Below are 27,654 nucleotides of genomic sequence, written 5' to 3'. Positions count from 1 at the left end.
TATCCAAGGAAGATGTAAACATCTTGGAACCTACCAGCTGGAAAATGAGATACCTTCCCTAAAACCTTTTAAACTGTGATACTTCTTAAATACCTTCGACAGCAGAGGTTTTTGTAGAAGTTTCGCCTAGATCTGGAAGCTCGCCGTGCATCATTATTCTACGATGAACAAAAGCAGATCGGTATTTTATTATTATGTTATAGTTCTTTAAGATTGTATCATTTACATATTTAAACTATCCTGTAGAAATTAACTTTTGTATAAAGTTCACTGCTTTCTACAACTTACACTTTTTTCCAACTTTGGCTGCCACTCGGTTAATGTATACTAAATCTGTCCGACAGGACAATTGTTCAGAGTTAGTCTTCAAAAACTTCATATTTTAAAGGTTGATTACTGTTATCGTAAAGCGGGAAAAGTAGGCATTAAAAAAAAACAATAAAATAAAAAATGAAATACAGACTCTTTATACAATTTCTGGCTATTTACAAATACCGATTAAAATGTACATTACACAGAAGAATTCAAGGTACATGACACTGTAGTTTATTATGGAAAACTATAGGTCTAGTTAAATATATAAATTAAAAGTGTTACTCATTCCAAGTTATTACAGTCTACAACTGAATTTTTATTTTAAAACTTAAAACTGCAAAAAAGACAAATTCCAATTCGTGAAACCTTTTGAAATTTTATTACCAAAAAAATTTATTCAACATTTTTAGAATGATTTTAAGATTGTCATAGATAATTTTAATTCATGAGTATTATTAAGTATCTCGGTTATACATTTCAGTACTAGAAACAAGATGGCAATCCATAAGAAACATTTAATTTGTAATTTATTTTCCTTTTCTTTCTTACAGCTAATAATACTTAAAAAATATTACTTAATTTAACATAAAAATAGGAAATGATTCAAAATTATGCGGTTCTATTCGCATTCTTTAATTTTTCTAGATGAGAATCTTTAACGAAGATTCGCATAAAGTTGATTAAAATTTTGCATATTTAAAAAAAATTAATTTATGCAAGTATTAAAATTTAGATCATGTCGCACATCTCTTTTTTGCATTAATTAGTTCAGTGTATTAAGAACATCCATCAAAGTATTTTGTACTTCACTAATTTTCGATAGAAAGCCTAAACTTTTAAAATTGCATTAGATCATTTTATACCTTTCTTGCAACTTACTTTTTAATTTGGATGAATTTTAAACGATGAAATTTTTACTGCTGATCAAATATTTGAAGTCAACTTTAATTTTAAAATTTAAATTTAAAGTGACAATGATTAATTTTTCAAAAAATATATTTTAATCAATATAAAAAATATAAAATATATATCTATGTACATGATCATAATTAAATTTATTTTGAAAACACACTATTTCTGTGTAATCGATTTTACAGTTTCTAAATTTAATTATGGCTTAAGATTTATTACTATGTGCGATTTATAAGAAATAATTAACACTTGATGCTTGAGCGTTATTGTTCAATTGCTAATTTTCTTTCTTTTATATTTTTGATGCAGTCCAATGATTTCGTCTAAATCATATCTTTGGGGGAAGGGGGGAAGTTCCGAATTGTGAAAAGTTAAAGCTGCAAAGTGATTTCGTAGCTTTAGGGAAAACAACTTTTGTTATTTGTCTTTACGTCTGATTTATTGTAGATTTTGGTTTGATCATCATAGAAGCCTTTTTCAATGTGTAATCCCAACCTCTCCACCTGAACCAAACGATGCCTAAAAAGAAGATAGATGCATTAGTGCACATTTATAATCTCATTCTAAATAGTAATATTAGGTTTGCTTTTTGTTTTGTTATTTTTTATTGAAGACACCATACCATCTGAGGCCGTTGATGTATGTGAGTGGTATAATTAAACCAATAACTTATACCAAGCTGGTGTAATTCTAAAATACACTTTTAGCACATTTTAGGCCTGTTATTACTGGAACGAAAAATGCCTTTTATTTGTAAAGTAAACATTCTTTTGATTTACAATAAATTTATTTTTTACGTTTATCAGTTGTTAGAGTACATTGGCCAGGTATGAATCATTGGTTAAACTTATAGCACTTATATACCAGTAATTTTGTACTTTGTAATATGTGGCGATAAACAATCGCAGTACCTAAGTAACATTTTATTAAGAGCTTGTATTCAGATAGAAATAAAAATTTGGTTATAGCAAAAATATGGATATTCTGTTAAATAAAGAACCTTGTCTAGCTGTAATGTCTTGCGGATCGTTTAGATAAAGCCCGTTGAGTCCTCGTCCACACGATTTCCACCACCAACCTCCTTTCAGCATTGAAGCACAGTTCAAACTGGATCTGTCGTTATCTCTGTTTACAAATTATACTATTAATATTTTATCAATAAAAAGTGTTGAAAAATATTGGATTAACATGTAAGTAAAAAAAAAAAACATATCCTTTGCAAGATCCTGCTAAATCTAAATCGATGTTTCTTAAAGTGTTCTATTAGCGTTTTATAAACATTTTTATTAGAGGCCGCAATAAGTATATCAATAGTTTTTAATTTAATTATAAATGTTTAATTATATATAATTTTTAATTATAAATTTAATTTAATTATAAAGCGGCAGCGCTAGAAGCTCAAATGCTTTTTATTATATTGCAAAGCCTTTATTCGATTTTTTAATATGTATGTATGGAAGAACTTCTGTTTTATTACCTGTTAATAAAATTCTTGGGAAAATTAATAAACTGTGATACAATTTGTAAAGAAATGCGTCCATCCACAATACATACTAAATCACTCTAAACATAATCCAACAAAATTAATCTATCTAATTTCACCTGGTATACATATTCACTAAAATTAAATATAATATGCAATTTAAAAAAAAAACTTGCTGACCTGTTGTAAGTAGAGAATGGACTGTTATTGCTTCCATACCAAGGGTCATTTAGGGAATCGCCGGCATTACCTTCATATCCGTCTATCTCCAGCTTATAATATTCACCTTCGGAGTAGATCTTGAAGTGCGAATATTGAGCATATCTTAACAATAATAAAAAAGTAATTAGATACTTTAATGTACATCTTTAAATAGGAGTAACATTCGTAAGTGCTCTCTAACAGGAATGCCTGCAATAATTCTGGTTAATGTTCTTCAAACCTGGAATTAATGGTGATATACAGGTATATATATTATTGTAGAAAAATGGAAGATTCCAGTAAAGCTCTCCCTAATATTCCTCGCGAAAACGAATTTCTTACCTGGTATGTTTTTTAAAATGAAAATGAGTGGAGAGTTTAAATGAGACGTTAGCAGGAAATTTTTAATTAAATAATTGAAACCATTTTCAAAAGAGGATCAGATAAAATTGTTCAGAGGTAATAGTCTCCGTTGATGGATTTTGATGAAACCTTCGTATCAGAGATGATGTTTTAAGATTTTGGAGTAGGAGGTGTGAGAATACATATAAAGATCCTTGGATATTTTGTTCACCCAAATTTACTGATTACTTTTCAACTAGACCATTCCATAAACATTTTATAAGTAAAGATAATCGAGTCTATATAAGCTTTCGTGTTTGCTCTAAAGGGATGAATTTTTATTAAACGATTGGTTTCTGTAAGAATCCTTTATTTTAATTAATTTTTAGAAAGTTTTCCAATTAACTTTTTTAGTTTCCAATTAAGTACTACTTTTTAACCAAAAGCAAGATAAAACCATATTGCATTAAAAAAAACAAATTGGGTTGAGTTAAAAAGCGATTGATGGGTTCAATAAATCAAATTGAATTTTCATTTAAAAAGTAAAATTTTGCACACACTTGCTATGGCAGATTTTTTTAATAATCATTTACAAAAAAAACTGACATTTTAATTTCCAAGTTGTTCTTAAGAACAACTAACAAAAGAAATAATAAAAACCTGGGACAGACAAATGTAGTGAAGGATTTATCCGAAATGGTTCCTTATCTTCTGAAAGAGGATCTCCCGGATACGCTGGACATTCAGAATCCTGCTTCACAAGAGTCATAAAGAAACAAATTTAATGTTCGTTGCTTTATATTGTATAAAAAAGTAATGTTTTTTGTTATACAATGTTTTTTCAATTTATAGGTTTTCAAGTTGTTTTTACAACACAGACCTTCGCGAAAGATAACGTAATATTTCTTAACTTTATTTGATTATTACTAAAATAAAGTTTGCAATAAGAAAACTCAACATCAATTATAAATCTACCTAACTTCTTAAACTTTCAAAAAAGAAGAAAAATGACGAAAATACAATAAAGAGCCGCTACTCTATTTGTTAGAGAGTATTGTACTAATTTAGTATTTTTAAGAACGATTTAAATGATTTTATGATTCATTACATCATAGTCCTGAAATAAAACAAATTATTCGTGATTAAAAAGAAAAAACCTTTTGTTTCCTTCAAAATCCTCTAATTCCACTCTCAGCATATGTTCTTCATTGTTAGTGAGCATGTAGATATTTTCATTTCCTAGCCAGAATTCTTTAGCAGGATCACCAAAACCATTTTTATAATCACTCCAGTCTCTATTAAAATTTTCTCTCGGCTCACCTACATCGTCTCTCCTTTGTATTACCTAAAAATACAAAATTTAAAATAAATATTACAATTTTAAAATCGAAATTAAACATACATTTTTACAAAGATTACTTCACAATTGCTGAAAAAGATTTTCTGTTTATAAATGTATTTTTTTTTATTTTAAGCTTTTGTAGTAACTACTAGTCTGCCTAGTAGTGATTGGAAACTAAAATAAGTGGGATTTGCAGCTTTTAAAACATAATTTATCTGACATCGAATTATTATTATTAAAGCTAAGCGTTTAGACACATTCGAGCTTTTTCAACGCAACCTTTCTTTAAGTGAAAATACGTTTATCTTTCTTTTTTTAAGATGAGAAAACTAATGATAAAATCTAATAATCAACATATGGCTGTCAAGCTACCAGAAATGGGTGGGTATTTTTACAACATAAATCTTTGTGGATGACCTCTGTGGGTTATTGGCAAAGATTACAAATACCGAGCAAAGTTAGATCGAATATAAGTCCTAAAAATTTAAAAATTGAATTTAAGTCCTAAAAGACATATTTAATACGGTATTTTATAATATCTTTAATTAATTGCTGTTTTTTTTTTTTAAATTATCTGAAACTGTTACTTGTTCAGTAAAGTGCTGGCTTTTATTGACTAATTTACAGAAATCAGATTATGGCATAACACCGAAATTAAAAGTATGTATTAACCATTTGGTGTATTTTTATATTTTTTAATTTACACTGACCTCTCCCAATCTAATGTTTAAACTTTTTATAAATTTTGAAATTTTTAAGATGTTAATTTCAATCTGTACGCAAAGTTATTACACAAATATTAAATAATTAGCAATATTTTACTGTAATGATTGGTTTAGGTTCGGCTTTCTATAGATTAATTGGATATTTTTGAATAACAATTTCTGACTTGTTGATTATTTGGGCTTCGACACAATATTCGTAAATGGAAGATTAACACGGGATTCCAATATGAAGGAGACAGAGTATTGATTAAATAGAGAGCAATAATATTTAAAGAACTTAACCAGTTGCTACAGTAGTGGACAAATATATAATATGCTGGACCTATGTTAACTTGTTCATGTCGGCTTCTGTAAATAGAATAACTCTGCAATTCTCATTCACTTTATGTAATCAGGAAATCTATTAAAAATATGATCTGAAAATGGACAAGCGAAGACTTAGAAGCGGAAGTAGATTCTTTTACATTTCTTCTTTTTTTGAAACCTAGACCAATATTTCAATCGTGAATGACAACAGTATTTCTTTCTATCCGTTACATTAATAAATATTTGTTTTTCAATAATTTAATACAATTCGATAAAACATCGATAACTAAATAACTTTCTTTTTTTCTCTCTCCCCTTTTTGCTTTCTCTTCCTGAATTTGAAGTTTTGAACATGATCATAAAAGCCAAGGCGCAAAATTCCAAAGCTAGTATGGCCCAAATAAAGGTCTCATTTATGTGAGTGCAAAATAATTGTATTAATTTTTTTTAATAGAAAAAATATTTTTTTGTGTGAAAATTAAAAATAAAAGAACATGTCAATAATATCATTGATTTCTTCTTGACATTTGGCACCACTTTTCTGCCACTGACTTTTCTACTTAAGGTAAAATTTTATTTTAACGATTCAAAAGTGCAGAGTGTGTCATAAATTTTAGATCTGCCAAAAGATCCTTTCATAAGAGTAAATAACTGCACAAGCCGGTTAAATCTTTTTCAAGAACCGATTACAATATTTAAATCTGCTCAAATATGGCGGTCTCTGTTGGGTGAACAAGAAATCTTTGAAACAAAAAAGTCTGAACTAAAAGTATCGCTTTTCTGAGTGGATTTTTTTTTCATTCTCTAAGATCATTTCGAAAATGTAGGTCTATAATTGTTTTTGAAACAGTTTTCAAAAGGGTTGGCTTGTTTCTAAGGGCCAACTTCGGTGTAATGTAAGGTTGTATGTGATGTGTAATGCTGTATTAATAATGATATAAAATTTGAAGTTTGTAGAAAATAAGTAAGCTAGAGCCTGGAGTAAGTCTGTAATAGAAGAGAGAATGTAAAGTTCCAGATACTGTTCAGTTAAAATAAAAAGTATATATATATATTGTACAATTTTACAGAAATCTAGTTCATTCAGTTTACAGCTTATACTTTCCATCTGCCAGGTCATAACTGTCAGCAAAAACAGAACTGCTATTATTAATAGCAAACATACTTGATTAGTGATCTCATTTTTATTGATAACTATCTAAATACAGAACTGCCCAGTTCCAGTAATAATCTAAAATCCTTTCATTTTCTCAAATTTAGGCGTAGAATAACTTCTATCATATAATACTTTTTTCAGCAAAAATAATGTAATAGATTTCTTTACCTGTTTTTCTTGTCGGTACTGTTAAAATACTTGAGATTTGTAAATTTACTTAGTGTTTTGAGATAAATATTTATGTTAGAGTTCGCTAGATCTCGAAAATCAAATGATCTAGGAACATTGTTTCGCGTTAAAGTGATTTGTCTACTTTTTTTTTTAATGAATTAAAAACCTACAAAACATTGTTTAAAGAATATTTAAGACTTGCGTAAAGGATTTTACAGTTTTAAGTGGGCTAAATCTCTTGCAGAATATCAGTATGTATTAGGCAAAAATTGATCAACTACAGACCATTTTTTTTTTTAATCGAGGAAATACTTGGATAGAGGAATTCAACGTCCAACCTAACGCATGGAAAGAACAAGTATTTAATACCTGTGCTGCAGATAAGGTATTAAGATAAAGCTGCATGCGATTCTTCTTTTCACTATATATATATATATTATTTTATTTTGTTTGACCAGACATTCACCTCTCCAACATACACATTCATTTACATTTATAGATACAAAACAGAAATGATAGTTCAATTTTTTTATAAACTGAAATGAACCTAACCTTGTTAGCTAAAGATTTTAGGAGAATAACCTGTAACTGTTTTTAATTAGATAAAGAGAATAAAAAGTTGTCAGTTGATAAAAAACCAGTAATATACAAGGGTAATAATAATATAGATGAAACAACCGGCTTGGCAAACTTGACTGGGTATACACAGTTCATTTGCTAAACAGCAGGCGGCCTTGATTCTAACACTACGCTACGATATACATAAATAAATTATGCAATAACTTCAGTAATTAGCTAATGTGTTACTGAAAAAAAATCCAATAATATGTAACGATAAACATGTTAACGTTAACACAAAATTTGTTTTCACTTTCTCCAATATCTGACGAGATTCAACGTATTTTAGCAACACTTTACTTTCATAAAGAAATTGCATTCTTTATTATTATTATTTTTTTTTTTTTACAATAATTGAATGCAGACGGGTATTTATATTAATACATTGGAATAAATTCAAACATAATGTATTATAAAATAAAACCGCCGATTCTTCCGAATACAAAATAAATTATTTTTAATAGAGTTGTGTTTTCAATAACGAGGAAAGTACTAGTAACATCTTGTGGCTCCTTTAAATAATGAGTTCATTTAATTTTGCGAGAAGAAGGTATGATTACGAATCTTCAAAATAATAAAGCTTAAACTGAGGATGCCAGTTTGGCGAAAATACTAAAGTTGGTTGGTAAGCTATCGGTGAAAAATTGTGTGCTTAGGAATTCACGACAGGTCGGTAAGCATTAGACGGCTGCACCTTAGAAAAAACGGTCTGGACAAGCCGAGAAAATTACAGAGGTACAACCACGTTGTCCATTGCGGACGGAAACATGGAAGAGTTAATTGGAAAGGCTAACGAAATATTTGGGTTATTAGGAGTTTATAACTTGGAATTCAGTAAAAAGCCATCTACGATTTTATTACATCTTTGCAATGCGATTGTTGCATGAGAAAGAATATGAATGCAAAATATGCTTACATCACTTGATTATTAATTTTGCTTGAGATCTCCTAACGTAGAAACATGATTTTTGAGATGTTGCATGAATCCAGCATTCCTACGTGGCAATAATTTTTGTGAAGATGTGTCCCAGTATAAGTCCGGTGCTAAAGTATCAGAGGATAATTCAAAGATTTTTGGTATAAGCTGAGGCGTCAGATAGAGCGATCTATTGTCTACCTTAGCTTGGGAGAAGTTTAACAACTTGATGAAGACCCTTACGTCCTTGGATTTGCAGAAGGATTACTGCAAGAATATTGTAATCCTTCATAATAAACCACAAAATCTATTAGACGCAGCAGATAAGGAAGGTAAGCGGTTAGAAATTTGAAAACATCAAATATTTAAAATATTTAGGAACCATTTTCAAGTAGCAATGAGAAGCCAAAAAAATAATTGGCTGCGGATGAATATTTTTATTTATTTTGGACATGAATGCGAAATCCTTCTTTTGTAAGATTGAGCTCTTAAATAATAAAACAATAAACCTGGTGAAGTAGTTACTATGCAAAAGAAACTTGGGGATTGAATTAAATAGAAAACACATTTTAACGATTTTGAAAGTGAAAAGTTTTTAAAAGAATATTTTGAAACGATAGAAGAATGTAGCTTGGAAAATAGAAGCAATAATAGGGGTTAACGACAATTAATAAGGTCTATAATATGAAGAATTTCAAGGGAAAAGATTAGGCTGGTTCGGCCAATTGAAAACTTAGCAACCAAGTTTTTGAAACAGGTATTAAAGAAGAAGTGAACTGGGAAGGCCAAAAAGAAGATGTTAGGAGAAAAGGGAGAATACGAGCAAGGAACAGAGAAGACCTTGATGGAATTACTATCCAGGATCTTAGCTGAACTATAAATAAATGAATCGTAAGAATCTGTTTGATAGAAAGTGTTTTTGAAGACTGGCGAATCTCTGCAAATAACACAGTTGAGTATTAATCAGGAAATTTACGAAGAAAAGATTGACCACTTCAGGTTTGTTGATTAGAAAGGTTTTTTTTATTTACATTTCGATCCGCTGGCAAATCTTCATAGATCTGACCTTTAGAAATTGAAATGTACCTACAGGAAACAAAGTTGTTTCAAGTAAGTCTAGTCAAACCTGGAAATAAGTTAATCGTGACATTTTCAATTCCTGTTGACATGTTCTTAGCTACAGTCGATTGGTGAAACTCAAACTGGCTATTGGTCTTAACCAAGTAGACGTGTATAGACATAAAAAAAAAGACCTATTTATACACATAATACGTAAACAGTAAGTCTCTGAAAGGTCGCAGGAAGTTAATCACTTTCATTCTCTCCATTCCTGCAGGACCTCACGAAACTCGTTACAGTTCTAATCAACTCAAGTCATACATTTGATCGCATCTAAATTGCAAAGCTTACAAGTATTTCAGTCTTTACTAGATTCAGCCAAGTCTCTAAGGAAATGGTGACTCAGATTTTTACAAATAATAGAAATCTTAGTTTTATATAAAACCCTGGCATCAAAATGATTCTGTATACATCTTTTAGCTCATAGATTTGGCACTATTTAAATTTCTATCATCTTATACCATTAATTTCTCTACTTGATAAAACCAGTCTATGCATTGATATTAAGTGATTTATATTACTACTAAGCAGTATAATTTAAGAATTGATCAACTTCTAGGAGAGATTCATGTTACATGCACCATCGAGTAACCTAAAGAATTTAGCAAGATTATTCATCGTAATCAAAAAAAATTGTTTTAAGATATTTTAAGTCAAAAACTCTCCGTAGAATCGCTAATGCTCCTTACTTTGTTTCCAATCATACCTTGCACCGAGATTTCCTTGTTCCCTATGTTTCTGAAGCTGTAAGATCCCGATACTTTAAATTCCACACATCAATCCCCTCACATCCCAATCCTCTAGTAGCTCAACTTACCACTCTACCAGGAAATCCTCCCAGGCGGTTGAAGCGCAGGTGGCCACGCGATCTTCTAAATGAAGTAAGAGCCAATGTACAATAGTGAAGTGTACCACTTTGGGAGTTTCACCAATGGGTGAATTCTCCCCTCATGTATTCATGTATGTATTCTATGTATCATGTTGTATCAGCTTCACTTGATGCAGAATTATTCTGCAGTTGTGAAAATAAATAAATTAAAAAAAAAAAAAAAAGATATTTTAAGTTCGAGTGTAAAAATTTTAGTAATAACAGTTCATCAACCAAAAATTGATAATCGTTTGGTATTATTATACAGTGCTAAACGTGATAATATTAAGAAGAATTCGTTGGTGAAATAGCACTTAAGCCAGTTATCTTGGGTTTTTAATTAGAAAAAAAAACAAACACCAAAAGGTAATATTTATAAATACTGGTTAAAATTGTGTAAGCCGGCAATTTGCTAAAATTAGAACTAACATTATTGAAAGATAATTGAGTGTAAATTGTTAAAAAAATAAAATTCATAAAAACTTTAATAGATTTTGACTGGCTAGTTTGGATAAAAACTAATTTTGATAATTAGTTTGATAGTTATTTAGAATACAAACTAAAAGAGTATGATGAGTTTGTTTCATTTGAAATAATTATCTACTTGTTAACCAGACTTGTGTTTTCTTGTAATAATAATTATATAATATTGGTTTGAATTTATGTTCTGCAAATTAAATGTTAAATTATTTAATACATAACTGCGCAGTATGTGAGCGAAATATAAATATCTGAATTTGGGTATTGTTTTTTTTTTTTTTTGTGATTTAAGGCGCGTCAACATCTAAGGTTATTGGCGCCCGGAGCTTTTTTCAGTGCACTGTCGGCCTCCGGACAGTGTTCTCTCGTTACAAACAACACTGTCCATCACCGGACAGTGAGCTGTAAAAAGCTCCTAGGAAGAAATAATCTAAGGGTCAGCAGCTGGATTCGAACCCGGGACCTCCGCGTGGGAGTCCAGTATGCTAACCTCATAGCTAATCCCTTCCCTCTTTGGGTATTGTTATTTTATTATTTGTGAAATGAAATAATAACACTTTATTCCTTTGTAAATTAAAGAGATGTAAGATTCGGGTTCAAATGCCAGTTATGAGCTGGATGTTTTTGTGAAGATCAATATTGATTGCTAAGGCGATAAGAACATTCATTAAGTTTGTTTTTGTCAATGCTATTTAAGATTTAAGATTTGTACTTTATTTCTTTACAAGGCTGTCGCAGCTCTTGCCAAAATTAGTTACCTAGGTTATAGTTAATGAAAAAACGAATGTATTTTTGATGGAATTACTAACCGTCCAACCACCTTCTGCAGTTTCTTGTTCACAGAATACTTTCAAGAACCAGTAAGTTGTGCCCCTAATTTGCAGATAATAAACACCTGATTGCCTCATTCCACCATTTAGTAAGTCCATACATGAGTAGCCCTATAAAATACAAAACATTATGTTATTCATAAAAATAAATAAATTAATTAAAATTATTGTAATAGGGGATTTCAGATAATAAATTTATAAAACATAGGGGCCAGAGTAACTATATTCTAAGATAAGAAAAGTGTACAAAGATAAATGTTAAGGAGTAAAGTTCTGCTCCATTTCTTTGTGAAAATAAAGCGTAATGGTAATTATTTTTAAAGTACTCATGATTTTTTTATTTTGTTAAAAAATTAATTTAAGCATTAAAAACTGCTGCTTAAATATTTTTCCTCCATTATTAATGCTGAAATAATCGCGAAGGCTCTACAAGTAACAATGATAAAAGTGAATAGTAGATGTAAACGACTGGAGAAATTTCAGAGAGTTAACACTCCAAAAATTTAACCAATTATTGCTTTTAGGAGTATATTTGAAACGCATACTAACAAATGGTTCATCACATCAACCAAGAAGCAAACGATTTGGGCATTGTTCACAAACGTTTAGCCCATTTATAAATTTAGAAAATATGGGCAGATTGTTCTTACTATGAGGGAAGGAAGGGAAAGTTTAAAAATAAGAGCGTTCTGGGAGATCCTTCACTAGTTTACTCCTGCTGAAGCTGAGCGCTAACTAGAAATTAGCCGATAGCTAATTGAAAATCCAGTCAGCGTTCTTTAATTAAATAAAAAGTTTTAGGAACAGCAATGAGAGTCTATTGCAGAATCTGGAAGAACCAAATTTGTTTGGTGAAGTTAATCTCTTCATCTCTATAGTTTCTTAAGATATCATAACCCCATTTAGCAAGAACCATTTCATTCGATTAGCAAAGTATAATAATAAAAGGTTATTACATTTTGAATACAAGTGTTATATAGTGCAGTATTTGATAAGAGATATTGTCATGTACATTTATTTGTTGACAGGAAATCTATGGTTTATTATTGCTTCACTAGTAAACCTTATTGTCACATTAGTTATATAATGTCTGTTGACATATTCATAAAAATAGAGAACACCTGCAAACTAAGAAAACCTAACTCGTAGTCCCAATTTTAAAAAATGCTATTTCAACTCGAGTGCAATGTTTCAACATAAATATTCCCTCTTTCCAACTAGAGGAAAAAGGGTGTGGACTTCCTTATTAATTAAACAACTGAATAATTTATGAATCTTGAAATTTCTCTATAATATTACAATTTGAGAAAGTATTGCCGAATTTCCGTTTAAAAAAAAAAAGGTTTCCGCCCTGGGTAAGATTCCCACCACATTTATAGTTAAATATACCTGCCTGGGCAACTGGGCAAGTGAAAGGTAAATTTTAGAAATAATATTAAATTAACAGAATGTTTATTCAAAATGAGAGATAGTTTATATTTCACTTTTACCATTCCAAGTTATAATTATGATAGCCGTAAAAGTTTTATGAAATAATTATCGTCCTATTCAACGGAAGTACGACTGTACAGTTCAGCTTTCTTGAGTTTTCTTTCATTTTCTAGACACTCGTCCAAAGATTCAGATTCCTTTCAGCCAGGGGGGGAAAAAAATTAGAGAACGTACTTTACGAAATAAATTGTAAATTATGTAATTTAAATGAAAGGGAAGTGGTAATCTAAAAAAAATAAAAATAAATGTCAAGCAGTTAAAACTAAAAGTTCCGAGGAGAAAAGAATTTAAAGTAATTCAATGCCTTTTGAGTTTAATTTCTATATTTGGTCTAATTAAAATAGATCCAGTTGCCAGTTTTGATTTTGTCTCAAATATTTCGTAAGTAGAATGCATTCTCATAATTGTTATTGCTCTAATTTCCTTACGTCTGTTTTTAGAAGACAGCCTCATCTAATGTTACTCAACATCTTTGCTGGTAAAAAAAGAAAGATTAGACTAGTAAAGTAAAAAGTCAACTTTTGGTCTTGGTGAAAGAATGTCAGTTACGCTCAAATCACTTTTATCATAATTTATTTATTTTTTCACTTTCGCTCTATTTTATAAAAATAACATATTCAGGTCAATAACTTCTTTAATAAGTTCATGTGTTGATTTGATCCGCAAATATGGAAAATGGTAAGATCTTCTCTATATTAGTGTGCTTCATGTTAGGGTAATAACTCATATCGGAGGTTCGCTATCATTAGGATGATGAACAGACAGGAATAAAATCAATGGCACTAAAAAAAGGCTGTTATTAATAAATTGCTGAATTTTCGTTGTTTTTACTATTCTCAAACAAGGTTTTTAAATTTCCAGTAAACGTTTGTGAACTTCTGACAATCCTTCAACAAAGAAAAAACTTATAACGATATCCTAACTCACCTTATAGGGTACACTTTCAACTGTATATTAGGTTGTTATTGAAAAAGATAGAATGTTGTTTTGTTTTCTTAAAGATTGATTAGGTACTAGAAATAATAGTAAAACCTATTTCAAAGTGGTTCAACAAAATAGGAGACCTTGTTACAGAAATATGTATATAAAGTTTGTTACTGATTAAAAAAATGATAATACTACTTCTTAGATAAGTCTCAAAAACTTGTCAAATCTATTAACTATTTTTTTTTTTTAAATTATTCACACTCATGGTGTGTTTAATCCGTAGTATTCAGATTCAGAGAAACTTTTGAATGACATCATGTCATCTACTTATGTCCTATATTAAGATATCTGGAAATATAACACATGTGTGTTCTGTAAAATCTGAATGTTCCAGTTTAATAGCAGACCACTTATATAATAATAATAAAAACATATTTAAGGCACATTTAGAAAAAAATATATCGTTAAATGAATAATAGTCACTTTTTTTTTATAGCAAGTGCTATATTGGTTAGTAAAGTACAGACATTTTGCAATAACTTCACTCGACCGAATCACGACCACACCCTACAATATAATTAATCTCGTAAAAATATCACAGTCTCGCAAAAAGGCTCCATTCACGTTGTTAAGTATTACAGCATTCACTTCAGATATATGTTTACATTTACATTACTTCTAAACAAAATAAATCAAATTTGGACTATTAATAACTAATCTAATCAATTTTGTACCAATAAACAAAAAAAATATTTATGAAAAAATAAAAGTTAAAAAACTTTTAATTAAATTAAAATAGTTTACAATTATTAATTAATAATAACGGGGAAAGAAAGACTATGCAGATCTTCAACATTGAACCTGTCAACGTTGCCCTTTGATTTTTTATCTCTTACTAATGTCCCGTAATGTATAAAGATTGAAATGAGCGTAACGTTCTGTGGAGATTAGCAGAGCCATAGGCACGACAACTAAAGATACCTAGAATAGCTAATAAAGTATTCTGTGTGAACCTGTTTTTGGTACACTTTTTACCTTAGAATGTTTCGTCCCTATTTTTATTTACAGTAAAATATACGAAAAGTATTAGAATGTCTTATAACAATATTTTACAAAAAAAAATAAGTATTTTGTTCTACATTTTAACAACCAAGAAATAATTTATATTACCTGCATTGATAACTATATCAATAGTGAGTGCTCTTTCGGTTAGAAAATAAATAAAAGAATTAGTCACGATTTTTCGTGAAAATAATTTTTATAATATCCATATATTAAAAAAAAAAGAATTTAGTGGACTCCTTGGCCCAGATATGGGCAGTGAGGCTGTAGTGTCCTTCTTTGTGTTCAGTATACAATAGCGTGGGCTACTCTTTTGTATAGCAAACTAAATAATTACAATAAATTCTGTATTAAATACCGTCTACAGTTATTAATTAATTATTTATAAATGCTAATATAACTTTGCACTACTTGCCTTAGAAAAGTTAACGCCTACTGTTTTATTAGTGAGAATGCATTCTAATCTGAAACAAAATGTAGAGAAAATTTTGCAATTTGGAAATTCCATATAATATTAACAATGAACATCATAACCAATTAAACTAAATTTAGCGTTGCTTCTTAGAAGAAATCTGATAATTCATGTATTAGTCATAAGAACTGAAACTCATTGTGATACCTGCAATAGTAAATTAACTTCTAATTGTAGTAATAATTCAACGTAAATGTAAAGAAGAGCAAGCTAATTATTCACTCCTTACTAAGTAGGAATAATTTGTAAAAATGTAGATTGTTAAGTAAATATTTGTAATTCGAAGGATGGTTTTTATTAGGGGCAAATTTATTCGCTTTTAAGGCTGATAGCTTTCCAATTCAGCACCTCCTAATGAGTTCACCAATTTACATATAAATGACTAAATATAAATATGTAAAATATTAAAATGTATTTAGGAATTCAAAACAACATAAAAATGTCTCTGAATAAGATTTAGGTCATCCAGCTTACGATTTCAAGGTAAGTTATTGCTAGCCATTATAGTCTTATTATTGTAGTTTTCTCTCATTGCTATAAAGTAGACATTGCACTTCGCATAACTAAAGTTTTCTATGCAGAAATGCAGATTGAGAGAAAAAAGTTTTCTGCAACTCCTAAAACTACCACCATTGCATCTAACCTTAAAGTTTTAATCAAATTCAATCAAGCAGAAGTGCAATATATCTGATATAATTTTGTCTGTTTTCTTTAAACTGATAAGAATGATTTTTTGTTTTGTTTTAAACGTTGTATACTAAATTATTTATATAAACGTTGGTGGCTTTTAATTAAAAAATATATTCATCTGCTATTCAGAGGAATTTTCATAACAACTTACAGGATGAAATTCAGAGAAGAAAAGGTATTATTTCGGCCAGTACAAACACACCAGAAGCCAATTGCTTTCTAAATCTTCCATACATGTTAATGATTTGACAAATCTACCAATTTATATAGAATGTAGAACCGTCTGATACTTATTATTATTGATCTTAATCAAGATTCTGGGGTGCTCAATCATCTTTGTCTGAAGAGCAAACTTCACAATATAAGATGCATTTGTGATGGAGATATGAGCTAATTCCGAACTGAAGAATTATTGTGTAGTAAATAGCAGATAATGAAAGCTTCCTTAGAAGCGGCAGGTTGTGGTAAACCCGGAAAATATCGCGAGAAAACTGTTTGCTGAGCGACTGAACGTCTGCAAAGTTGGGCAACTCAGTTGGTCAGATGGCATAGCTGGATGTGCAATGTCTTTTCTAAGAGAAGCCAGCAGTAATTAGGTAGGTATAAGGGGTCATCGCTGGAGGTGGCCAGGAGGAGTGGTAAGTAGGTTGTAACGCCTGATGAATGTTGAAATGGAAGAATTTATTTCAAATATTTTTGAACATAATTCACACTACATGTTTTATTTAAGAAATTATATTAGAGTTTAGAGCAGTGCTACATAAAAATGACAAGTATTGTCGTTATCTTCTTTTATGCATCTAAAATAAAAAAATAAATAAAAAAGCGCAAAATAACAGTGAGAAGGTAATTTAAAATGAATGTCCCATTAGTTAATCAAATTAATACATGAACAAATATTACGCAATGCTTTTGTAAATCTTTCAATAAGCTTGTAAAATTTATAAATTTCCATGAAATTGGTTTAAATTAAAGTCCTTGGCATCTTTAAGCATGGAAAAAATATTTTCTACAATATTTATACAGAAGAGAATGGTCAACACGTGTCAACGACTTCTAGAAAAAAAGTAAAGATTCCATTGCAGATAGAGACTTTCATTTAGCGCATATTATCCATCTGATGTCAATAGTTATTCGCTTTCAGGAAAAGAATTGTTTTTCATGTGTGGCATTTGTTATAAGACAAGAACTCGAAGAATGAACTATTCCTCTGTTTTTATGATCAGAGAACTGTTGTCTTATTGAATGTTGAAAGTTGATATTATCAAAGACTCTTTGTTATTAATTAGGTGTTAATATTATCAGCCCATATCTACCCTAGTTAGAAGATAAAGAAACAAAAAATACTCATTTACTTTCAGCTCACATATTTTTTTTTTTTTGGGCTTCATGATGGAAGTAAGTTGTTGGTAGATAATAGAGCTGCCATTGGACAGTATCCCGATCTTTGATCATGGTCCTTATTTCTCTCAAAGATTAGCTTTTTTTATACCTAATTTTTTCATATGATTTTTGGTAAATTCGCCTTAGTTTTTAAGAACAGATGACATTATTTGGACGGTCTTACCAGCAATGGTTTCTACTTGGCTCTTCTATAATTCTTTGTTCCCATATGTTTATTATGATTCTTTAATTAGGCGCTTGCAACTGAGGTCAAAGCGCCAGGAGCCTTTTATAGTGCACAGTTTTATTTCCACACTGTTCATCACGAACAGTATCCTGCAAGAGCCACCGAGAAAGAGAACCTCTAGTTCCTAAGCTACTCCAATATTACGTATTTTCTAAAGAAATAATTTCTCTCGTTAATCTGCTATTCTCTTTTCTAATTTAGGACATCTCGCTTGGAGATGAATACTGACTTAACTTTATTTCTTTTTAACTTCATCCTTCTGCAGTCTAATCGAAATATACATTCTTAAAACATTAAATAAATAAATAAATAATTAATTCCCTTTATTAAACGCCACGTAATGAAAGAGTTATTTATTAATTGCCCTTTCCAATCTCTGCAGCACATATAAAGTAAAAATTATGAAAATAAAATTATTTATTTTATTACTAGATATTTAACATGTTTTAAAAAGAATCACTCTGAGCTTCTACAATCTTACAAGTAATATATAGTTGTAACATTAATCCACTTAAAGCTTTCCCAGCTTTCTAATCTACTGATTTAATAACAATTTATTTAGGTATCACCGCCGTGAACTGATAAGACATTAAAGTTAAAATAAATTATAATGGAAGAAAGTGCATCTTACAAAGTACAAACTTAAGTGAATGAAAAGCGATTGTAGTGGGTATACAAAATGCACATTTAAGGCTGCTGCCACCTCTTCATTTGACTCAAATCATTTTCAACTACCCATTATTTTCGAATAGAAGGAAATTGGCACTATATAATGAATAACGTATTTTGCAATTCAGGCCTCATCTCACGATTTTTCAGTCCAGAATACTTTCGCAGCATCGCCAGTAATTTTTTTCCCCCCAATTGTAAGATAATGCATGAAAAAAATCTTTTTGTGCATCCCACATAACACTGGTTACTACTACCTTTCTACAGTCTCTATTTGCTCATTATGTCGCAATAAGTTACAATATATTTATATATTTCTTATAAATCTTTATTTAAAGTCAAAACTTTAAAACAAAACTTTAAAATGGTAAGAATAATTGAAAATAGTTGCGGCTAGTTGGATTGCGTGCAGGTTTCCATTTTTCATTTATTACAACCGTAGAAATATCTGGTGGCCTGATGCATGTATAAGATGTTAACACAAGAAAGGACAAGTTTACCATTATAATTTTCCGCATTTACACACAACGACACAAAATTTTACAAACTGCTTAGAGAAAGTTATTGACATTTTAACTGGTTTTAATAGGTTTGTATATTTATTTAGTTTTAATACTAAATTTCAATGAATTTGATTGGTTTTTGTGTTAGTTTGTTTAGTTTTAATTATAATGGTATATATTTAAATTCCCAATTATAAGTAATATTACAAATAAATCTCCTATTAAAATAAGTGGTGCAACAAGGTTGGTATAATGTTTGTAGGAATTTACTTTGAGAGAACACCTGGTTAAACTGTTTCATATTGCGTGCAAAAAGCAAAGTTCATATTGACGGGAAGTCTAGTTAGTATTCTACTTTAAGCTAATCAAATGTAATTCTCCATAATATGTTTAACTCTTATCAAGCCTGGTAAATACCTTGAACTTAAGATTGAACAAAAACATTCTTTGCGCAGGAGGAGCTTATTTAATAGTCTGATGGGTCTCAAAGCCAAATTGAAAAAAGACTTTTGGCACTCATTTCCTTACCTTTGGAGGAAATTGCTCCAATGAGGGCATAACTGAGCTCTATTTCATTTTAGTATTTCATTGAGCTTTCCAAATTTTAATCAGCATATTGATGCTTATACGAAACCGAACTAGTAACTCATTATTTTATCAAGTAAATCCTCAGATTTTACCAATTAAATGTTATCCTATTTTCTACCTCAAATTACTTTAAAATTTGAACATGATTTCACATGGTTAACATTAATATGTTGCTTTAAATAATAATAAAAAAAAAGCCTTGTCACCTCGTCACAGATGACTAGAATTAATCCAATCTCTTCAAAACTTTTAATTTTATGCTTTTCTCTTGCTGCAACTAGTTGGAGATCTAAGGACAATAATTTTGAAACTTACAAGCAAGCCAGCGTTTCACAAAGAACAATCCTTTTACAAATATAACCTCAAAAACAGCATTTCATTTCTACAACTGTAAAAATATTACTTTGGATATGTTACTACCTAACGCTTTAATGATTTAAGATTTGTTGGTCTTTCCATTGGGCCATTTTCATTTTAATTATTTCTTCTCGCCTTCAGTAAGAAGGGTAAAAAAAAATCACGAGTTCAAACAATCAGATTATCTTAACCAAAAACGACTGTCGCTTCTCCAAATCCTTGTTCCTAATTGATGCTCTTACCGGTTAAAATGACCCACGAGTATAAATTGCACGACAATATAATACTTTTACCGTATTTAATTTTATTTGCAAGGGCATTACAGTTATAACACCACTTAATTTACTAACTAGGAAGTCACTCTTCCGAGCCATATTGTCTACAATATTAATTAGTTTTGCTCGCGGAAACACACGGTTATGCTGCATTAAACTGACTCTCCTGGTATAGACTCTTAATTTACTTAAAATTCCCCTCTCATACATCATTGCACCAATTCAAAAGCATACTAAGGAAAGAAAGAAAAATGATCTTGATTTTATAAAGCATGTCTGTGACTCTTGATTTATTGTATTTTAGAAACAAGTGTCAACCGGCAATTTTACACTTTTTTTTTCTTATTATAACTAAACGGTTCTTCGGAACATTTCTCCAGGAAATTATGTAAAACGTTAAAGAGAACTACTTTTCATAATTAATGTCGTCAAGTAACATTGTTAATAAGTTCAGTGAGATGTTTTATCTGTTAACAAATATGGTATGTTTACTGCTGCTGACTGTCCACCATCGCCAAGATTTATTCATGTAACTCTAGCAATGGCTATAGAGGTAATGTAACCGCGCTGGGGAAGGTATTAAAGACTTAGACGGCTATCCATGGCAACCATCATTACTTGTTTGTTACTGCTGAGATATATTCCAAACATTGATTATCTAAATACGTAGCTAGCAGAGAAGTTGTCGTGTTGTCTTACTGTGTCCGTCTGGTCTATCTGGGAGCAACTCTACAACACCCACATCCAACTCAAGCTTTAAAGAGAGTCTTGCTCCTTCCATATAAATATCCAATCTAACCTTTATAAGAACTTTTCACTTTTGGTCGATACAGTTCATAAATAAAATATACATAAAGAACTGGTAATATAAGGAAAAGTGAGCAAACTTTGACTGAAATTATAAAAAATAAAAAGAAAAAGTGGCTAAAAATGTCGCCTGGATTCTGTTATCGCTATCGCTTTGTAATCTGTCAATTTTCTTAAAATAAATGGACCTTGGACCTTGGTTTAATCAAAGGAACCTAATAGTACCTACTTGTTCTGGTCAGGATTTATGTTTGGGTCAACATTAATTCCTCATAATCCCTAAAAAATCATTTTTTCCAGCAAAATGTTTCATACAAATGATACCTTTACATTTATAAGGATAGTTTCTTTGAGTAAAAGACCAACGGTGAAACGATTACCAAAAAATTCATTAAAAGAATAAAATTTTACTTAAAATCTGAGGTAATTCTTTCGTTAGAGGAAATATCCAGCACTGGGCAGGGAATACAAGAAAACTCCTAAGGGTAGGATAGACTTAAAGCCGGGATTTCACCGTGGTAAAGAATGTAGTTTGGTAAAGTTGAAGCTTTCAGAAACAAAGTGACGTAAACTCAATGCAAACTATGCCTCACATTTGCAGTTGCAGGGTTCATTATAGGATATTTAACTCTGTGCCGGAAGTAAGGCTGAAAGAATAAGAGAATGAAGTGCCGGCATAAAAGTTTAGGTATCAGCACAATACGGGCCTGGAGATACGGCGGCATTATTGATAGGAGTGAAGCATGCAATCACAGAGTGTCTAAGTTTTGAGCTAGTGAGATACGAGTAGCAGATAGTACAATAGCGAAGAAAAAGTTATAATAGCACACACACACAAAAAAAGAATAAATTGTAGACATTATTATTACGTTTAGACTCCACTGTTATTACAGGTTAGATACAGTTATTATTAGAGCTTGGTTTTAAAAACTATCTGGGAATTAGAATTCTGACAAAAAGGAAACTGCTGCAGGATTTTTGCAGTGTGGTTAGAAAAGCCAACCGCAAGGCTAAGATGTACTGTGGTATTGGGTTCGATTGCCGGTCTTGGCCTTGTCTTTTAGTTTACATATTCACATGAGAAATTTATATTCAAATAACCTTGCTATCAGCCTCTGTTCGAGACACCCTATCGGTAGTTGGACAAATTTGCTGTCTGATTATTATACTGTTTTCGACTTTTATGTAATGTTGAATAAATATTTACTACAAATCCCCAGTTTAAAGAAGATTTATTAAATATATTTAATTATCGCTACACGAGCTCTACTAACACACATCAACTACCTATCCTGTAGTTGAAATCAACATTTATAGTATTTACTCTTAGTCGGAAAATCCTACCTCCCATCACCTTGAACCAAACTCCTATACCAACTGTGGATAAAGTACGCTATCTTGGACTGTACCTAGACAAACGGTTAACATGGAATCCCCATACTAGACTGAAAAGACAAGAAACTAACCAACGCAACAAACTTCTCGCCAGACTACTTAACAAACGTTCAAAACTTAACCTACATAACAAAAGACTCTTATATCTACTGCGACCTATTTGGTCATACGGCATCGAAGTATGGGGATCGACTAAGCGTTCCAACTCACTACGCCTCCAGACATTACAGTCAAAAATACTTCGAAAACTTCTTAACCGTTCCGTTCTATGTATCTAACGTCATCTATAATGACCTCAAAATCCCTTTCATTACAGATCTTGCTAACACTCGTTTTCTCAAATTTCATTTCTCTACAGCAGCTCATCTTAACCTTCTCACCTATCTTCCTCCAGATTACCAGGTACCTCTAAGGAGATTGAAGAGAAGATTGCCTCGTGATCTACTCTTATCGTGAGAGCAAAGCATGTTACTGGAGTGATACCACTGGGTGCCTTCTCCATACATGATTTTCTTTTATTTTTGCTATCAGGTACCATATTTGCTTGTTGCAACAACGTTGCATTTTTGCAGTTGTAAATTCCAATAAAAGATTTATTTATATATATACTTGTTTTAATTTAGAGGTCGAAATTGTACGTTGTAGAAAAAAAAAAGTATGAACTTATTACGTAATTCTCTTTTTTAGGTGAATTTAATAGTTTTCTTGTATGTTTGCCAGTAATGATTTATTAAAATACTGGTCTTAGAAATTCGAATGTAAGTTTCGGCGAATAAATTATTTCTCTCTGTAGAGTGAGAAAGTGTTTTCCAGATAGTCGCATTTTACACGAATACCACTTAACTTTAACTGTTCTAAAAATGTTCCTAAACAATAAAAATAGACAAAAAAATGCATAGATTTACTTGATAATGTTAAATAGAAATTAGTAATATGTTGCAAATTAATTACAGTAATTAATATTAAATACAAGCAGACGTTAATTTGATTACAGTATATTAGAGACTGATTAATTAGCTATCACCTGTAATTAGTTAGGTAAGCAGAATCATTATTTAATGATCAAAGTTATTTATTGCGGTTACCGGATATGTCATAACTTACATATTTTTTTTTGTAGCAAATAATGTATAGTTTATCTCCTTTTTAGCCAAAACTAATTACAATTATTAGGTTAATGTATGTTTACTTAAATTAATCGATATTTGTCAAATTAATTTCACTTTTAAGTCAAAAAATTGTTCAATATGTAACGCCCTTTTGAAAATATAAAAATTTTCTTTTCTATTATGCTAAGTTATTTTACAGATTCTGTATAATTTTCTAGACTCACGTTTCTAACCTACATTGCGGTAGTTAATATAACTTAAACAACCTGATAGCATTTTTTAATTTCAGGTCTTTTTTGTTTTTTTGTTGTCGTCAGACTCGATTTTGAATTATCATTTAACTAGAGGAGTTAGTTCTCATTTCGTTTACATCATAAGAAAAAATTGAAAAATTTACGAGTGATTCATTGTTATGACTAAATTTGTTTTAAAAACAAATCTGCATTTTAGTTTTGAGCCATAAAAAATGCACTTCCAATGCAATATCAATTTCAAACATTCAACACGATCGAAATACATTTCTTCTTACAGAAGTAAGAGTAAGTAGAAAGAGGATTGTAATATCATTCCAGGAGAATGTTTGAGTTAGATTCAAGTTTAAATTGTGCAGCCATGAAATGAAGTTCATAATTCTTAGCTCAACGTTACGAAAAACTCTACCTCCACTAATAATATAATCGTTTAATTTTTTTTTATTTTTATTTTGTAACTTACAATCTGTATAAATATATACAATAAGTAAACAGGAGGTAAATAAGATGAACTGGTGCGGAAAGAGCAGGAGGAGAGAAGCTACCCAGCGGTAGTACTCTCTATAGGAGTTAGGAGAATGTGAGGAGGAGAGAGGAGAGATTTAGTTCTTCAGACTGTAAGGAAGTCGCGGGGCCACTGACGATGTCAGAGGAGGCGAGAGACTGTACAAGAGGATTAGAGCAAATAGAGAGAGCAGTATGGAAATTTTTGATATTTAATCTTGGCGTGTTGGTCTATGAAAGGAATGTTGAGGTCGTTGTGAAGGGTGAGGTTAGTCACGTAGAAAGGAGCGTCAGCTATCTGTCGGAGGAGTTTTGATTGAAATGTTTGCACCGTCCGTACGTTTGTAGGTTTGGCTGAGCCCCACAGCTCTAGTCCGTAAGTCCACTTAGGTTTGAGAATAGTACTGTATATTAAACGTTTGAGATCAATGGGCAATTTAAGCGTCGTTTAATTTTTAGTAATGTCGATTAGAATTTCTAAAAGATTTGTTTATGGAGAATATTTTCAAAATTTGTATTACATCCTGAAATAAAGTTAGATAAAATTGACTGCATAAAAGGACCACGGTATATATACTGGCTAAGTTTAAGGTATTACACTTAACGGAAGAATTGTTTACTTATTTCATTTTCAGTTCATTTGAGCGGTCAAAATTAATCAGTTACTTTCCTTAACCCCAGTAGAAGTAACTTCTGTAAGGGGCAATTATACTCACCAAATATGGGCCAAGTTCCAATTCTATTTCCACTGAATTTAAAAATGAATACAAGTTATAAATCAGGTGTAAAAAAAGGGTAGTATAACAGAGATAAAATTACCTTCACATCCTTGAAGGCTGGTATAACTTGATCAGTAACGAATGTAGTATTTGCTGGAGATGGCTTGTTCTTCACACTCGGGAAGATGACACCTCTGTTTCTGTTGGAAGCTCTTGTGGTAGGCGGCTGAGTTGCGGAAGGCTGGTGACTACTGGACGGAGTTGTCTGAGTGGAAGTCGAGCCCTGTGTACTGGTCACTGGCGTAGGCGTGGTGAACGTGATAGGAGGCGCTTGTTCTGTCACATCTGGTTCCTGATCTACGCTGTATCTGTTCTGATCGTACTCTACTAGCCGATCAATTGTCGGATCTAATAATAATTCAGCTGGCACAGGCCTCTGGGCTAGACTCACCACATCTTCTTCCTGTTTTTTCAATCTCTTCTCTACCATATCTAAATTGGCAATTATCTTGTTTGTGTTTGTCCGTAGATCAGCATGTATGTCACTAATTGCTCTTTCTTGTCGTTGAGTTTGCGTCAATAGTTCATCTGATTTTGGCACTAAATCATCTACGGAGCTCTTAGTTCCTACTACTACATTCCAGACTTCATCCATTTTGTTTGAAACACTGAGCATAGGATGCATTTGTCTAACTAGTTTATCTAATTTGGAATTTTTGATCAGTGTGGTAGAAGGTGTTGTGGTTCTGTTTCTGAAAGGCTGTGGCATAGCTGTTTGTACTACAATGGGTTCCACCACTGCCTCATGTATATCGGTCATCATATTCAACATCTTACCTAAACTTTCCGATACTACATTGATGTGGAACTGTAACTTCCTGTCTAAATTGGTAGTACTTCCTCTCAACGCTTCTAATTCACCATTCAATATTTTAGATATATCAACTGTACTAAGGCTAACAGGTTTCTTTTCGCTAGCCTCAGCGTTAATATCATCAGAAGCGAGGAAATTTGAATCTAATTGATTTTTCAAACTATTCAACTTGTTATCTATATCGCTGACTTTTTGATCTAACGAAACTAGTCTCATATCAAGTTTATTATCCACTAACGGCCCTAGTGGTTTAACTAGTTTCGAATCTAATGATCTAAGTTTACTTATAACTGAATCAGTTTTATCAATATTATCGGTTATTCTGGAATCAAGCGCCTCTACACGCCTCATTAAATGTTCAACTGCTCTGTCTAGATTCTCTATCCTTTGCAGTTTAGTTTCTAAAGTAGATACTATTACTTCAAACACATTGAAGAGATACTGCTCTCTGAAACAGACAAATGGAAGAACAATAAAATAAAAAATTATAGTTAAACAATTATGTAAACATTGTATAAAGTTACAAACGAGAAATGTTTCTGTAATTTTTTTTTTGTTTATAAAAGTAATTCTAGCTGTATCGTGACCACAAAATACACGACATCCAACTGCCAATTGTTTTTAATCACTTACGGGTGTAATTTATATCGCTGTAACATTTGGTACTTACATAATATTTTGTTCATCAACTAAAATTTCATTATTCATACTTTAACTATATGCTTCTTTTTTTTATATGTACCTATATGAATTATTTGATTTACCTGATATTTACAAAAAAAAGGTTGCTACGATGCAGTACTTGATACTTCGTAATGTTTATTAATTTTACTTATTGGAACAACCTGTTCCGTTCCTTCTGATAACATAAATATAGTTATATATTTACGTACATGTATAGTATGAATAAGCTTTTAATTGAAGTTAATTTGTTATAATTGTTAAATTGTCTGTAGATGAGTATGCTCTACGGTTTAGCAACTGAAGTCTTTCGAGTACTTCTGGTGTTTTGCTTTCTTTTAAACAGTGCAAATGATTCTACCTAACCCCATAAAGCGTGCCTGACTTTCTAGCATTACGGTTCACTTCCTCAGGTTTCTAGGTCAGCGAAAAATTTGTAAATAGAAGAAGTAATTTACAAACTAAAACCAGTTCTTTTCCAAAAATAGGTGATCTTGCTTTATAATAAATTAATACATAAATCTCTTAAAATTGTATATATTTGTGATTGCATTGAAGAAATAAGCAGCCAGTCGAACGAAGTTGATTTCCACTTATTTTTGCTTTCTCTTACCCCTAAGCATTGTGATCGTAATATCAAATTGTTGATATTGAAATTTACCGGAAAAAATTGAGTCCAAAATAGTTTTTTTCTGGTAGAAAAGGGCCTATGTTCGTGAGTGTGAGTTTAAAAATACTGCCTCAAAACAAAAAATCTCATTTAGTTTAAACTTAATACTTTATTAAGACCATGGGTTCCGCTACAAAGTTAGAGATAACTTTAACCGGTCCTACCAATTTGTTGGTGTTTTTTTCTTACTTTTTAA

General features: G+C 30.9%; 1 protein-coding gene across 2 annotated transcripts in view; it reads right to left on the bottom strand.

The window, feature by feature from the left end:
- Positions 1–444: 444 nt before the first annotated feature.
- The window catches only part of LOC141449772 (uncharacterized), a 255,913-nt gene continuing 228,703 nt past the window's right edge, over positions 445–27,654 (bottom strand). For both annotated transcript variants that reach the window (XM_074119520.1, XM_074119521.1), the window contains exons 2-7: positions 25,334–26,555; positions 11,764–11,895; positions 4,411–4,598; positions 2,891–3,034; positions 2,228–2,352; positions 445–1,746 (exon numbers count right to left, since the gene is read on the bottom strand). In XM_074119520.1, coding sequence (XP_073975621.1) covers positions 1,655–1,746; positions 2,228–2,352; positions 2,891–3,034; positions 4,411–4,598; positions 11,764–11,895; positions 25,334–26,555 — 1,903 coding nt within the window. In that variant the 3' untranslated portion in view covers positions 445–1,654. The remainder of the gene's footprint in view (positions 1,747–2,227; positions 2,353–2,890; positions 3,035–4,410; positions 4,599–11,763; positions 11,896–25,333; positions 26,556–27,654) is intronic.

This window comes from Rhodnius prolixus, unplaced genomic scaffold (assembly GCF_049639745.1).
Source record: "Rhodnius prolixus isolate KJV_2025 unplaced genomic scaffold, Rpr scaffold_2, whole genome shotgun sequence".
NCBI classification, from domain to species: Eukaryota; Metazoa; Arthropoda; class Insecta; order Hemiptera; family Reduviidae; genus Rhodnius; species Rhodnius prolixus.
Note: the sequence above shows the minus strand (reverse complement) of the source record. Positions and strands in the feature narration are given on the sequence as shown.